Source organism: Gekko japonicus, unplaced genomic scaffold (genome assembly GCF_001447785.1).
Source record: "Gekko japonicus isolate JY-2015 unplaced genomic scaffold, Gekko_japonicus_V1.1 scaffold822, whole genome shotgun sequence".
NCBI classification, from domain to species: Eukaryota; Metazoa; Chordata; class Lepidosauria; order Squamata; family Gekkonidae; genus Gekko; species Gekko japonicus.
The window spans coordinates 762,340-778,879 of NW_015159737.1; the positions used below are offsets into that span (position 1 = coordinate 762,340).

General features: G+C 42.1%; 1 protein-coding gene across 1 annotated transcript; it reads right to left on the reverse strand.

The window, feature by feature from the left end:
• Window positions 1-747: 747 nt before the first annotated feature.
• On the reverse strand, window positions 748-16,333 carry TWF1 (twinfilin actin binding protein 1). The gene is made up of 9 exons (XM_015429395.1): window positions 16,265-16,333; window positions 9,351-9,428; window positions 8,461-8,639; window positions 5,869-5,964; window positions 5,590-5,694; window positions 5,112-5,237; window positions 4,706-4,856; window positions 3,893-4,014; window positions 748-2,453 (listed from the first exon to the last, which is right to left on the reverse strand). Exons 1-9 carry the CDS (start codon window positions 16,287-16,289, stop codon window positions 2,283-2,285), a joined length of 1,053 nt encoding a protein of 350 aa, XP_015284881.1. The 5' UTR covers window positions 16,290-16,333; the 3' UTR covers window positions 748-2,282.
• Window positions 16,334-16,540: the final 207 nt, after the last annotated feature.

The window sequence follows — 16,540 nt, forward strand, 5'->3', positions numbered from 1 at the left end:
GGTGGGTTGTTGTTTGATGTACTGCAAAAGGTACAGGGTTCCCTCCCATTCCTGGACTGGCCTGGGTGGGTAAATCCTGTACAGGTAGGTGCCTCTATAACCTTGGGAGTAGCTGTGAATCCTGATAAAGTGAAAATGGGGTGGGGGAGTTTGAGAGGTATACTATAAATAAGTATCTGGGGTCTGGCATTAAGCTCATAGCAGTCAATCAGCGTATCTGAACCCTATGTGTAATTGAGAGAGAAAGCAGAGCTGGCTGTAGCCACATATCCATGTTGCTTGAAGTGCTGTTGTGATTCACAATGCAGGGATCTAAGCAAAGGCAAGGTCTATGTGATGTCACAGCAGAGGGAAGCTTAAGCAGCTGTACAAACATGGGGTTTGGAGACAGTCAAAAGTGCACTTCAAGGGATTATTGTAGCCCAAGACAAAAAATATATATCTTTCTTTGCTGCAGTCTTTTTCTGTGATGTGTAACATCACAAGACAAAAGGGAGGCCTGTGTGGTTCGGAGTCCTGGAAATACTTCAAAAATGACGAAGGAGAAGGGAAGTACCCAGAGCAGGAGGGGTTTATGGCAGTTTTCCTCTATCTGTTAGTTTAGTATCTAATATATGCTAACATGATAAGGTTCTTCTTGTGACTCCAAGAATACTGAAACTAGATGAAGACTTGCCAAATACTTTTACAAGGTAAGTTTGACAATTGGGTCATTTTAAAAAGTCAGGCTTCCAAACAGTTGCCTTGAGAGCATCTTTATTTTAATAGGTACTAGAAATGCATTAGGACACACATCAACTGCTTGCTCTTGAACAGTGTCAGAACTGGGATCCAATTTCATTGCCGCAGCTTCTGTAGTGTTTATAAAGTAAGTGTGATTCATGGGGGGGGAAAGTACTGTGATTTCATAGACATTGTTTCATTTCCAGTATCGTGCTAATGGACAGTGCTTCCTTGATTTGCAAAACTTAGCCTTTCTGTATAACTTAATTTATGAGAAACTTTTTTGAGAACAAGAAATAAGATTACCTGGATTCGGAGCCAAATCTGATGATATGTTGAGAGCTAAATGAACAAACTTCCAAGCATTTCATCCTCTAAAAAGCAGGTGCACAGAACCCTGATTCAGAGTTTGTTAAGCAACCCCCCACCCCATCCCTTGGGAGTCCAGATCTAAATTACAGTCCCAACCGGATAATTTTTAAGGAAATAAACTGGCAGCTAGTTCACGGACCTCCCAGTTTCACACCTTCTATCTTGCACAGCCTAATCTGGACATTTACATGATAAAATGTTTCAGAGCACTGGGTGAACTAGTACATAAAAAGTAAGGTATTTCTTAATGTGAAGACTGTAGGATAGCTGGCAAAGATGGAGAAATATGGAAGCCTCTAGGTTATGAAGCCACATCCTTCTCTTCACACCTGTGCCTTGAGCAGGGTTGGTGTCCCCTGCAGGTTTCTGTAGACTCTGGTTTTTGCTCGCTCATCTTTTGTCCATAAATTCTGTTGTTCTCTTCCCTTCTCTGCTACCAATCATGGTCTGTTCCCACTTTTTCTTTCAGAAGTTCTCTAATTTTTAATCCATTCCAAACTCAGATAATTTCATTTTCCCCTTCCGTCTCTGATTTTTGGTGGTCTGCACATTCTTAAACAGAGAGAGAGGGCAGAAGTCACCCGTGCTTCATCAGAAACCCCACTAGGTAACGAACATAACAAGTAAAAGAACAGGTCCAATCCATCCCACATATCCTGTCCTAGAGTTGGTACCCTGAGAGATAAGCAAAATTTTGTGGCTATTTCAAGCCACAGCTTAAAAAAACAAATCACATGTGGGAAGACATTTATACAAACATCCTTACCACATGGAAATGAGCAGATCTCTAGATTAGTCTGAAGACAGGTAGGCAATAAACCAACTAAAATAGTTAATTCGCTGTCTATCTGTCTTACAGACTGTTGTCAAAAACTAGTCAGATCTAATGTCAAAAACTAATTGAAAGCTCCATGTGAGAAACAGTAATCAAAACTGACTGCAGGCTATGTAACCGTATTTTTACAGAAATTATGGATACATTCTGTAGCTATGAAATACGTTCAGATGAAAAACATAATACATAATAATATAAAGTAATATAGCTAGATAAGTGCAGTGGAAACGTCACAAGGTATATTTCCCCCCCTCCTGGAAAAGATAATTGCGGAATGTTTTCAGTTCATTAGTGAGGACTGTTTTCCCCACCTCCTATCCGAATGTTTTTATTCTTGGTGCACTTGCCAAATTTAGTCGGTAGGTGTTTCATTTTCAGCTGGGCCCCTAATCAACCTCCGGATTCCTCTTTTTCCTGCAGGTCCTTTGGGCTTAGCAAAACTCTGCTTGTGCGCATGTTGTTTAGGATGGACTTCTTCATAAAGGAAGTCAGCAGTTAACGCATCTCCATCATCTATTTCAATCTGGAGGGTGAAGAAAAGAGAAACAATCTAATCTTGAGAATATTTGCCTACTTAATGTTTTTTTACAAATACACAATCCTTTGCAGAGTTAAATACTGAGGTTATATACCACTGCCTATTTTGTAAAGTCTTATGATATCCACGCATGAAACATGTATCTGAGCCAGCAACAAAGAGCCATATGCAGAATCTTCTGTATATGGATTCTTCTTGCTGCATCTGGACAACTGTATTTTACCATGTTTACTACTTGGTAAACAGGAAAAGACAGGCAATCCCAAGTAACAGGGATGCCCAAGCCTATTAAAATCAATGATTTTAGGCATATTTAACTCTGCAAAGGATCTGTCAATTTACTGTTTCATATCATAAAATAGATCTTCATGTGTGTTTGTTTTTAATACGTTTTAGTGTGTCTGTGATTCTGGCATCAAATGGTATACAAAGCATTAAACCTTAATAGAACCTTAAAACTTTAATGGAACAAGTGAACATATTGGTAGTGGAAAACCACCAACAAAGGGGAAAGGGCATTACCTCTGGGGAGGACATCTAGAAAGTGGGTAGGTGCCACCATCAAAAAGATCCAGCTTCCTATCCCTACCCCAAGTGGGGATACGGAGCAGAACCTCTATAACAGGGAAGTCTATTCAGGATCACAAACTCTGCAAATACCAAATATCTATGAAATCAAATAATTGTTTTCATTTCAATTATGAATTATGTTAGCACTGGAAAAGTGAACATGACTTGCCCAGCCAACTGACTTGCCAGATACTAATATTGCATTAGTTGTTAACTATTTGATAAATTGAACTAATTTCTTCATTGTACACATAGAAACAATTGGTTTCAGCAGCATAGAGTAGCTGACTGCTGGCAATGACACATGAAGACTGGGACAGGTGTGGAAGATACCATCAGCTCCTAAGTACAAAACTTGAGGTGGTCAAACCACATTAAGAAAGCACTTCTAGGCTTGGTGTTATCCCAGTTAGAGCACACAGATCTACCAATGTTTCCATAGACTTATACTTGCATGTGATCTGCTATATAACGTACCAGTACACAGCAGCCACTGTGGTGCCTATTTCTGCAGAATATCACTGACAGCTACATGTATTCTGTGCCACAGAAGGACATCCAGTGTGTCTTAAACTCTCAGGCAAAAATGGGTACTAAAAGAACCAGGCAACAGCACACTGGGTGGCAGAGTAGTGGGAGACCCTGATACATCAACCATGTACTCTCTAAGAGACACATAGGCAGAGTGGAAAGTATGGGACTGGTTTAATGGGGTCCCTCCACCACTCTGCCACCCACTGTCCTATTATCAATTCTTAACTTGGAAACATCTCTTTTTGAAGGTGTCCCTGAGAATACGTGGATACTAAGAGAGTTGGATCTAAAAGATGGTTTAGCATGGGTTGTGGCCTTACCTTTCGGATGATCTGCATCCACAGTTGTCTTTCTGCAATATCTAGGAGAGGGCTCTTGCAGCTAGAATATAGCATCCGCTCTCGTATACTACACATATAGCCAGGCATAGAGTAGATAAAAACTGTAGAAGGTGTAAGTGTTGAAAAGTTTTTACAAAATCCTTGACAGTATTTTATTTCAAACTAAGGTGTGTTGCTTCACATTCATGTTAAAAGTGGACAGTTCCACTTTTAAAAAATTGGGGGATACCATATTGCAAAAAATTACAATGGTTGTGCATTGGAACAATTAATATCCCATTTAGAACTAAGGCCCCGGTCACACATGCCAGAAAACGCAGGGGGGAGGCGTGGCTCTTTGCGCCCGGACAATTAGACCCACCAGAATGCAATCAGACGCAAAGGCGGCACACCGCAGTTTTGTACGTCAGCGTGTGCACAGCTAGTCTCTGGCCTAGGGCGGAGCTCCAAACAGGGTCGTGCCAGCACGATCACACGGACAGAGTCCGTCGGCAGCCCGTGGCAAACCATTTGCCAGTACTTTTGGTCAGGTACTTTTTAACTGCGCATTTTCGGCGGCACGCCACGGGTTGGCCACGGGTGCGCTACGCCCACCAGATGTTGCGGTGTGATCGTGCCCGGAAAATCCGCCCAACATTTGTGGCTCTCCCGCGGCAAATTCGCCGTGTGAACAGGGCCTAAGTAAGTTTTGTGGCTCCTATTTTTTGACCACAAATAAATAAAATCATCAGACCCCAAGAGGCTTCTGAAAAATCCCAGTACCTAATCAAGTAGTCTGAAACTGAGGCATACCTATTGATTCTAAGTAGTCTCCTTCATGGGAATGTTTGTAGAGGAAAAAGTGGTACCGTGCAGAATCCTTTGGAATCCTTTTCGGTAAGTCTTTCAGTTCAGTTGAGAGCGTGCTAGCCAGGACAATCATTTCGTTTTTCATATCAATTTGCTGTTAACATACATAAAATTGGTTGGTCTAAAATATGTGCATGATATATCTGTGATTCAAAGAAAGTCCTACATGAAATAATTTAGGAAAACATTTTCAAAATTTAACAAAGAATTATAATCTTCCAAATATGAAGGGCTCTAATGCTACACAACACTGATGTGTTGAGCACTATAAAGAATTATCATCTTTACTATTTTCATGAACAACGACAACCTTCAGCATGATGGCAAAGGAGTAAACTCACATACTTACTAATTGTACATAGTTCAGTTGTTTATTTTTCAATTCTTCCAGCGCCTGGAGGGCTTCTTTTGCTATCGGAAACGCTACCCCTTGTAGAGTCTGATGCTTTGTGTCAACACTGACTTCAGTTTGTACCTGGGGGGAAAATATCAAAATAATTAAATATACAAACCTATTTGCACTCTGCTCAATCCAAGTACTATTCCATGATGTAATGTGTTCTTTCTGAATTAGGTTGGTTTTTAGAAATAATAAACATCAACATAAACTGACTACATTTGAAGAAGTGTGCTCTAGTCTATCCATATTGATTAGGAATATCTGGAACTGGCAGATGCTCTTTTGATACAAACGTTTCTACAGAATAACTTAAAGTAAACTATGCCACCTTATTTTTGACTTTCAGAAAATGTTTCACTGATGACTTGGGTCTGAACTTTCAGACAAACAAAAAATAGCCCTTTTCCATTGGCTCAGAGTGTAGTACCTCATTAATTTTGATTTGCCGAAGTTCTTCTTCTGCTGCAGTTAGAGGGGCCGGGGTAGACTGAGTTATCAAGTACTTTTGGTATCCATTCAACGAAACATCATCCTGAAAACACAAACATCAGCTGTTTACACAAGTAGTTTACTCACAAAATTTTCCACAGGAACCTTACAGTTCAATAGTTCGAAAATGGGACTATCTTCAACTGCTCATGGAACTTGCTTCCTAGACATTACTCAGAAGCAAACCTGGCCAAACCATCCATTGTAAAATACACACCTTGTTTGTTCCAAACACTTCATCTTTAATATGTCCGCCTCCAAATTCTTTCTTCAAAGTAGCTCGAGTAGCTGCATACAACATTTTTTGACGAACCTGATAGGTTGTAAGGGAGACTGGTTATGATCTTGGAAGCGGAACAGAATGTCAGTTAAAGCTACTCCTCAAAATGCTAAGATTTATGGGTTCAATCCAAGGACTCCCTTCTGCAAAATGAGAATCTTTCTCTGAAAAGTAGCTTCTCTTTCCAAGGAAAAAAAGCTTTCATTTTTTTCAGTTTTTGGATCCAGCCTATTGTCCACCTTCCTACTGTGACAGTTTGAGATAAGATCAACTTTTGAAAGAAATAAATTAATTTTAACATTCTTATTTCTCTTGCACCATCAACATGCATGGAAAACACAGAAAGTCTATGTTGGCATAGAAGGAAGACTGATGATGAAGCAGGGCCTCGATTTAACCTCCGCTCAGCATTGAGTTTGTTGATTGACCTTTGAGTATCTTACCAACATGCTCAAGCTTGCCATTTATGACGTGGGCCTGTTAACTGGCTGTCTCACTCTTAAGAAAAGGTCCAGCAGCACCTTATCCTGTACCAAGCTAAGGAAAAGTGGAACTGACCATTGACTGGATGGGAGACCATAGACAGCCTCATGTAAGCCACCCTGAGCTTTCCAGAGGAAGCACAGGTTAGAAGTAATACTTAATGTTTGACAAGTGCATAAGTGAGAGAACACAAATGACTACAAGAGGGAGTTTGTTACTTACCTTAGAGTTTTAGGATGTAAGGTAAGGAGGCAGGAAGAGTTAGGTGTGCTCTAAGAGGGAGCTCCAGGTGAAAGACTAGCCAGGAAGGCCGAGTACAACTGACAGACAGAACAGGAGTGGCATAGTAGCAAGAGTGGAGATCTCAGGCAGAGATGTAGTAACGGAGAAAAGGTGAAAGGTAAGAATGTAGTAAGGCCGTGAGGTCTCTTGCAGACAAACCACAGTAGTAACACTTTGCACTGGGAGTGAAAAGCTAGAAAAGAGGCTTGAGAAAATTTGTCATTACTTCTGTAGCAAACAAGCTAGACAGTTCTAGCAACAAAATTCTGGAGATGGGTGAAAGGATCAGAGCAAAGTGCCATGACAAAGAAGAAGGTTGTAACAATGAAGAACACAATAGAAGATGAACTGAAACTTGGTAAAATGGACTAAAGAGTAATGAAAAAAGCTGCAGAAGGAAAACTGTCAGTATCTGCTAATTTCTGAAGGGAGAGGATGAAAATGAATGAGACAAGGCCAAGGTGCCCGGAGTAACAAAATGGATGGTAATAGCATTAAGAGAAATGGAGAATGAGCAGTGGAAAGAAGGAAGATGAGAAATTCTTGGACATTCCAAGTTCCAAATATCAGCAACTTACTTTAGAGAAACAGCTAGGTTTGAATAGAGGCACAGGGAAAAAAGAGAGATGCTTGACTTGACCATCATATTGGATACTGCTACGCGACATGGAGGAAAGTTGCAGATGACCAATACAGAGCCCAAAAGAAGGGGGGAGGGGTTGGAAAGAACAAGGAGAATTATCATTGAGGTCTATCATAATCTGGGATGTGAACAGCAGAAAGTGAGCTACTCGAGTATATAGCTCCTTGTATGCCAATCTAAAGGACAGAATTCTACTAAGGTAGTATAGAAAGGAAATGTTGGGGTAGTCTGGGAACTATCCAGCCCCGCTTGTCAGGGGTGGATGCCACTAGCTTCAGCAGCAGCTTAGCACTGAACTTCAAATTTACTGGCCTGTATCCAACCACATTCTAAAGACTCAAGGGAAATTAAGGTTTCTTAAGAGGGTGTGCTTTTTGCCAGTTCCCCTCAGACCACCAACTGGGCTGTTTCTGAGGGTCCACTGAACCTCAGGAAATAAATCAGGGGGCACAGTGGGTACGAACAGGGGATTGGTGAAAACTGCTACTTCCTCTTAAGAAAACTGAAGTGCCCTTTATTTTTACAGAAATGTGTTAAACCACAACACCACCAAAGAGAGAGAAAAGAAATGAAAACATACCAAGTAAGTACAGTGTCAAAAGATTTACAATTATATTAAGTTTTATTAATTGCACAGTTGGATGCAGGCCATTATTTAAATTATGATCTTTAGGCTAAAATAGTAAGCATTTCTAATTTCAGAGCAAACTGAGTGGAGCCTCTGAATAAACCCCACTGGGATATTGAGTTTGAGCTTCAGAAACTGGACTGCATGTTTTCCCCACTTGCTTTCTCTGAAAGTATTATACTTTCAGATTTTGGGGCTGTGGGTGTCAATACCACAAACCTGTGGACATTTCCTACACAGCAGGGTACCTATTAATGGGGGGGGGGGGGAATCCATGCAACTTGCCCTACCAATGTGCATCTACACACATACCACAGTTCTGTGAAACAGCACAGAAGGAAAACTGTTATCAGCAGTGTTGGATAAGTGTGCCTGTTTATGAGTGAAGGGATCTTGTTGCGATCGCTAGTAAGTACTTAAAATGCTGCAAGACAGGGGGGGGGGACACCTTGTAGTTTGAAGGGTGCACCAGAGATTTCATTTTGTTACTTACTGGAGAATGATCTGGGGACCAGGCAATAAAGATCCATTCATAGCCTTGAGCATTTTGAGAATCTAATCTATACAATATGTAACACGGCTGCTTGTCTTCAAGGAGTGGGAGAACAAAGTAATCATAGTCCTTTTCCCAGGATTCACCAGGCAGTTTAACAGATCCCACAATAAGCTGTTCTGTAAAGATGTAAGAGAAGTTAGCACTATTGATGACAACAACAACAGGAAATTATACCTCACCACATGTCTGCTTAAAGACCTACAATGGATAAATACTTGAGATGTAAGACAGAATAGAAGTGATAAATAATGATCAGTTTGAGGGACACAATGGAAAGAAGACAAAAGTCTAAACATTTTTGCTGTAAAATGGTTTGAGTTTATTAACTGTGCAATCCTAAACAGAATTACACCCTTTAGAATTAATGGGCTTAGCATCTTGAACTGTTTCATACCTCTAAACATGTTTGTGTTAAGGTATTAGTTTTATAATTATTGACTTACACATATTCACTGTTGTTATTCTGTACTTTTAATGCTCAGTGTTCCTCATTGTTACACTTTACAGTTTCACAATACATTTTTTAAAAAAAATCTGGCTTGCATGAATGATACTTTTGCTGAATACAGGTAAGATCTTTCCAGAAAAATGCTCATTTCATTGGAAGCACTGTAAATATGACTATCATACAGTATAATTAATTAACATTAAATGTATATAAAAAGCAAGCAATTTCTATCAAAAGTATGCGTGTGTTTTAGGTGTTTCCAAGGCACCAAAACTTAAAAATCTATTCATCATCACATTTAGAATAGTAACTTAAATTGACTTCTTTCCCCCATCTATAGAACATCCTATGAAAGACTGGAGGGGTGTTAAACACTTACCATTTTCAATAACTATTTTTAACAATCTGTATTGTCCATTCCGGGCTCCTGCAAAAGTCTCTTTGACATCTTCGCTAGCTAAAAAAGGCAAAAAAAAAAAAAAAGCACTTCAGGTTGATTTTAATCCATTCCTTTGAACAATGCATTATGGAGAGAGAGAAAACCACCTCAAAGCACTCAGATACATCTTTGGTACTTATCACCCATGTACAGGTTCCTGTGGTCTACCTGTTGCCAGTAGGGCTCCTGATACAGTGCAGCAAGAATGGAGCTCCACTTGGCAGTTTTCCTTGCGGTTTACCTGCCTCAGTAGCAGCCACACATACCTCTCCTCTAGGCCACTGTGGCTTTTTAAACCTTTTAAATGGTCAATTTCATATCATTATACTGATTTACCCTTTTAACAATAAGTGTAACAGGGAGTTATTTTTCAAAAATGAAAGAGACTTCCGGTTTTGGCGACTTGCTGTGCGGGTGTGCTCCATCACAGCTGTGATGTGAGCGCCCCGCAAACGTGCTGATGGGGGGGTCCGAGATCAACTCGGACCCCCCCAGACCCCTTGTAGGGGGGGTCTCAGCCTGGGGCGCCAGAGGTGCTTCTCCCAAGGCGGAAGCCAAAAGATTGAGGCACTTTTTTGCTCCGATAGGCCCCCACGGCACGGAGCCAGCATGACACCAAGAGGCGCACATTGGACAGAGCGTATAAGGATCCCGAGAAACTACCCTCTCTACATACCTAGCGAATGCAAGTACAAATATGAGTGAAGCTATGATCCAGCAAACAATCGATAAATCGTTTCTAGTAAAGCCGCCCCAAAGCCCCAAATAAGTAGAAGGGGGAGGGGAATGCCCGATCACAAAATGACTGAGTTTAAAGTGGGAGGCTGAAAGGGCGGCTAGAAGGAAGCGGATTGCGACAAAGTGTGCGGCGGATCAGCAAGAAAGCGATAAATTCCAGACTTACGGAGAAATTTTTAAAATTTCCTCTTGTATAAACAATGACGCAGTGGGAGAAAAAATTGCGTTGAAAGCGAAACTTAACATACAAACTGCCAGCACAGCATCGACAGTCATTAGACCAGAAGTAACCACAGACTTTCCCAAACTGACTGTTGTAGCTTTGCTCCCTCTACTGGACCAGATGACCAACCTTAACGTCAAGTGGGAGATGTTGCAAAAGGAACTCAAAGAAATTTCAGTGAGAAAGAAACAAAGCAGATGTTCCTGAAGCAACAACAGAAAGCAGAAGATGGATCTGAGAAAGTGGAGGAGAACAAAGACACAGAAGAAGAAGAAGAGAAAGATGGGGAAGACTGCGATACCATCTCGAAGAGTCTGACAAACTCTTTAAATCTGAAGCATAACTAAAAATTAATTTGGACTTTGATAAGAAAGGAAATTGCAAATTAGCTTAATTCTGATAGTCTGTTGTCTATTTTAACGCATAACTTCAATTCTATGATATTTACACTTTAGCTAAAGAGATTGTGATTGATTGCTTGACATGTTTGTTTTAGTAATCTTCATGCTGTACTATTATGTTAACAGAGACGTATGAATAACCTTATATGTCTGTATTATGGATCCTTGTTACTCTTATTTTAGGTTTTTCCATTACTCTGACCCTGTAGTTTTGTAGTTTAGAAAAAAAAAAAATTAAAGACATATTAACACTTAAAATCATATACTGATATAATAAAATGAAATAGATGTTTAAAAATCTGGAGAAGGAAACTAAGGAGAAAGACCAAAGGTTAGTATGCGATTTCACCAGAAGAATGATATAACTTTCTAATCGTCTGTATTCTGTAAGCACTGCAATGGAAAACATAAACATTCATCTGTTCTAAGATACGTCTTGGATTATAGCTTTGCTGAATTGTAGCTTTGTTGGCCTAGTTTCTGGCTTTGTTGCCAGAAACACATAATAGTTAACCAAATTTCAAATATGGTAATTTGCAGGAGGCTGTGAATTCAATCAATGGAGCTCAGAGTCTAACCTAGGTTAAACCAGAAATTCCAAGTGTGTAGCAATGTCAAGAATCCTAGGCTCAGGAAATCCCTGCTTCATCTGTAAAGATCACTGGTTTGAGATGAAAAACATAAAAGGGGATTATGCAGAGGTTATTATTAATTTAGGTTTAACTTATGCCAGGTACTCCCAATCCATTTCCTGATCAATTCAAGGTCAAAATCATACAAAAATCTTGTAGAACTTTCATCACCTTGGTTGTTCACTAGGAATGCCCTACTAATCTACTTATAAGAAGAGATCCACCCATATTACCAGAGGAACAAACCAGATTTCCAGTGCAACCCTAAAAACACTTTCCCTATGAAACAGATCTGAGTAGACTCACACATTCAGTATATTTGTTTGCCAGGCAAAGTCTGGGAACTATCAGGAGACCGAGGGTGGGGGGTGGGTGGGGGACATTAAAGGGCACTGTCAGGCAACGGCATGACCTCACCTCCAGGGAAAACCTGGAAGTGATATCACACCTTGTGACGTCCTCTCTTATTGGGGAGACTGTTTCTCCTTTAAACCACACTCTGTGTACATGAATTTAGTAGATTTCTGCTGCCACCAGGAATTTAACATTCCAAATCTCTCTTTTGGTAGAATGACCCAGTGTCTGGGTGCTTCAGAGGACTATGTGGCCCTGAGGAAGGACTGTTCTGATTGCTGGGATAAGTTTAAACAAATATTGATTTATTTATAAAAGAACAAAATAGGTTTCTGGGCATTTTTGAACTGTTTTTGAAGAAAGAAAATGTAACTGACAAAGCTTGGCATCACACACAGTTTCTCATACACCAAAACTCAACTCTGACAGGCTTATCTCTCTTTCATGTATATAGCCACACAGGCTGAACTTTCTCTCTAATAGCCACACAGGCTAAACTAAACTCCAACTGCTTCCTCTGTCATACAGACTCTCACACAAACTCTCCACACTTGTCTCTCTTTGAACAGAGAATCCTCTCAGAGACATCTCTCCTCCCACACTTTCAGTCATCAGCCAATCACATCACACTTATCTCCTTCTATCACTCTCCTTACATTACTGCAGTCAAACTAAACATTTAAAGAAACACACACACCAAAACAAGAAATCATTACACACCTATTTAGGAATCAATGGAAATTCTATGATAAAACCTAGAGCGAACATACATGACTTCTGGGTTTTCCCTGAAGTAACATCGCGCCATCACCTGAGAACCGATGGGAAGGGTGGAGGCAGGGAGCAACCATCTGTGCCACTACAATGCTTTCAGAAAAAAACCTGGAAGAGATGTAGGGTAGCTTATAGGGACCACCAGAAACTCTATGGTTTTACCAAGCAGCTTCTGGAAACCACTCCCCTGGGAAGAAGAGTAGGTTTTTATACCCCACTTTCCTCTGCCCTAAGGAGTCTCAAAGCAGCTTACAATTGCCTTCTCTTTCTCTCCTCACAACAGGCACCTTGCGAGGTAGGTGGGGCTGAGAGAGTTCTAAGAGGACTGTAACTGGCCCAAGGTCCCCCTGGTAACTTTAACAGAATATCAGGACATAACCATAGTAAAGCATAGGTCAGTGGAGTATGGAATCTTCTAGAGGCAAAGAACTGTACTAAATGTTCAAAGTGATTTACTGTTTTTAAAAAGCAGGATTAATATTGGATTGGGTTAAAAAGAGAAATCAACTACAATCATTGCAAATGATATGTTAAAAAAAATCACAAGTATTTTCCTTCGCTACTTGGCCAAGGTGTTAGGCAAAAAGTGTCTCTCAAAATTTACTTGAGTGTTTGGCTCCCTTAAAGACCTGAAATAGGTCCTCTTTGGCCTTAGTAGTATGGAGCTGATCTTGTTAGCTTTAAAATCCAGCCAAACAGACTCTTTTGTGACAGCAGTCAAGGGCTGTTGTGAAAGTAACTACTAAGCTGAAAGGGGCAAAGCCCTCCATGCGTTTTTCAACTGGGAAACAGCAGCCACAGGGTGTCTCACTTTAGGGCTCTTCCGCATTGTCATTTTTGTCACTCAGTTGTCCTGATTGCTTCAGGGTCCCCCCCCCCCAGGTTCTTTTGCTTTCTCTAGTAGTCCCAGAGGGACCAAAGCACATGTGGAAAAGGGGGGGAGCAATAGGGGCAAATGAGTGACAAAAATGACGATGTGGAAGAGACCATAAGTGAGAAGGGGTTTAAACATTAAAGCCATTTTGCTGACCCCCCCAAAAGCTCTCCCCTCCCCCAGCTGCCATTTGCTAGAGAAAAATAGATATTTCTTCTCAGTGGGGCTAACAGCAGTTCATGGTGGTGGCAAGGCATGTGAAGTTAAGAAACAGGCATGAGAGAAAATGTTCAGTCCTCCAGTGATACAAAAATCCAGATCTGAATTGGGAACTTCTACAGCCAACTTCTACCAGAGTCATTAAAAAGCAGTTCCAAAGCTTCACTCATGGATCTTTCCCAAGTGTCATTTAGAGTGATGTTTAAAATTGCTTTACTTTGGCAGTATTGGAGGTCTGACTGGCAGGGATAGGCAGTAGCTGGCTCTGGTGGGGAGAGAACAAGCCAAGACACATCAGAATTATTTATTTATTTTTTTGGAATCTCCATGCCACAAGCACATTTATTTTTTATTCAGAAAAAATTACACCACCTCACCAGGAACCTGCCCAAGGCAGCTTACAAAATAAAAATAATAAAGACATTTTAAGATATTATTAAAATCCAGGCTAAAACCCAGCACAACAGAAAAACATGAACCATAAAAACCGGCCATTGGCAGCTTTAAAATAACAGTTTCCAGGCTAAAATAGTGTTTTAAAAACCCTTGATTAAAAGCCCGGATGAACAGAAATGTTTCGGCCTGGTGCCTAAAAGAAAGCACTGTAGATGCCAGGGTAGCCTCATAATGGAATGTCAGGGAAGGGTGACCATAAGAAAGGTGCTGCTGCTGAAAAAGCCCCATCTCCGGTTGCCACCCACCTCTCCTCTGAAGCTGGGGGCACAGAGGGCAGAGCGAGACACTCGCAGGCTGGACAATACACGTGTGGGGATGAACTATTGGGTTTGAAGAAGTGGCCAGGCTGTAGGGCACAGCAGGAAAGGGAGAACTTTTGTAGGAAGGAGGGAGCCTCTGCCCTCACTAAAAAAATAAATCCCTCTCTCCTGCTCAACAATCTACCCCGGCCTGCTCCTGTCAGCAGGTATGCAAACACAGTGAACGGCGTGGCACCCTTGCCCCCTCATGGATACGTATTGGCAGCAGGTCCTTCCAAAAAGCAACAACCCAAAACAACAAAAAGTAGCTGTACAAGTGGACTGAGACTCAGCAGGTTGAAGATTTTTTATCTCAGCCATCCCACAAAATGTGTTTAAGTCCAATCTTTACTAATGTTTACATCACACATGTACAAAGCTATTTGTGCCAATTAAAGATACTGTTTTAAATGCCTTACAGCACAGAAATATGCATGGCTGCTCGGAAGTAAGGTCCACTATACTGATAGCACTTTACTCTCAATAACGTTTGTACGCAGAATTGGTGCCTCCTTGGCGGATTTCTTCCTTGCATGGTGCAGATATGAAAATCAATGAATAAGGCATGCATAGCAATTTAAACACACACCAAAATCTTACTGGGACTAACATAAAGAGTCAAAGGGATGTTACTGAACTAGAACCATATAAAAATCTGTCTCCTTACAGAGACCGAGTCAGGTTTGTAAACTGCACTGGAGGATTACCAGGAGGAAAGTTCTTCCCTTCCTTTTAGCAGTTTCCTGGAATAAGGGCAGGCGTTTGCTCCTTGCAGAAAGACAATAAGGCAACTGATCTTGATGCTGGTGTCAAAAGAACATGCCTAACTGTGGCTGTATGGTTTACACAAGAGCTACCGTACTGAGTGGTCGGTCAAATGCCAAAGTATACAATGCAGGGTGGAAGGAGGGTTGCCAACACTTTTCTGGCAACGCTCCTGTGCGCTTCATACTCACGAAATGAAACGTTTCTCCTTACTGGATCCCGCCCTCCCCAAATGCCCAACTGTTGCATTTCCACCTATTTATCCCGACGCTACGAACCCCGTAAATTTCGCTTTCAATGTCCAACACCTCTGTTTCGCTCTCCGGGAGCTCACCCACGTGACTAGAAATTCGGTAAAATAAAAGCCTCCTGCCAGTTTGCTCGGAAGTTAGTTCCACTGACTGCTAGTTGGGTTGATTCCTGATTAAGCCTGCTTGAAATCAGGCCGTTCTTTTGCCGGACGGAGAGTTTCGGATCCACCGCGCAAGCCCACCTCGCTTAGTCATTCAAACCCGAGGAGTTTGCTGAGCACAGCCCGGGAAACCACTCCAGTTCTCCTCATGCTAATCAGCAGCATGTCGGTGGCGGAGCGAGGAGGCAGGTGCAGGCCGAAAGAGGCCACTGCAAGCCTCTGTTGTCTTAGGGATGCCATCTGCTCGCATCAGCACCTTGCATCAGACTTTGCGTTCTCTCTCTTTGGAGACTTCAGAGGGGCTATAAACAGGTTCATTCCAGCGTCCCAAGCAACAAAGTTGCATCGTGTAACGCCTCCCCCCCCCCCCAAGGATTACAGGGAAAGGCACTCTGTACATACTCAGATGCATTGTTTCTCAGTAAAGTATTACGTAGCGAAAGAGGTGCTGGAGCTGAGAACTCCCAAGTCAGCTCTGCAAAGAGGGGAATCAAAAGTTTTCCCAAGTCCCCAAAGCGCCTAGCGAGACGCTTAGATGCCGGAAGTCTGGCCCGTCACCGGCCAGTTTCCAATCCCTACTAGGGCACGGCGCAGGCAGCCGCTTGGGAGAGAGGCTGGGGCAGCTCGCTGGGCCACAGAGGGAAAGTAGGGAAAATGGGGGCAAGCAGGAAGAGAGATCTGGAGCCACTGATTCCCACGAGAGGTACCTTGGATGCCGGTCTGGTGGGACATCGCGCTGAACAGCCGCTGGGAAGCGTAGCCTCTGGCTAGGGCAAAAGTAGGAGCTACAGGAGGAGTCCAGACCGGCCCGGGAAACTCACGTGACGCGTCGCCGCCACTCAGCAACCCGCATTCCTTAGGCCGGCCGGCGGCTCCTTCCGGCCCGGCTGCTGCGCTGGGATTAGGCTGGGAGCTGGAGGGAGCGCCGCCATGTGCAGCAGTAACACCCTGGCAACGTTTACACCGACGGGGTCGAATCATCC

Coding starts and splice junctions, on each gene's coding strand:
- TWF1 (XM_015429395.1), bottom strand. CDS start 16,289: ATGTCCCACCAGACCGGCATCCAAG. Junction 9,429..16,264: donor CCACCAGACCGGCATCCAAG/GTACCTCTCGTG, acceptor TGCCTTTTTTAG/CTAGCGAAGATGTCAAAGAG. Junction 5,238..5,589: donor GGCAAATCAAAATTAATGAG/GTACTACACTCT, acceptor TTTTCCCCCCAG/GTACAAACTGAAGTCAGTGT.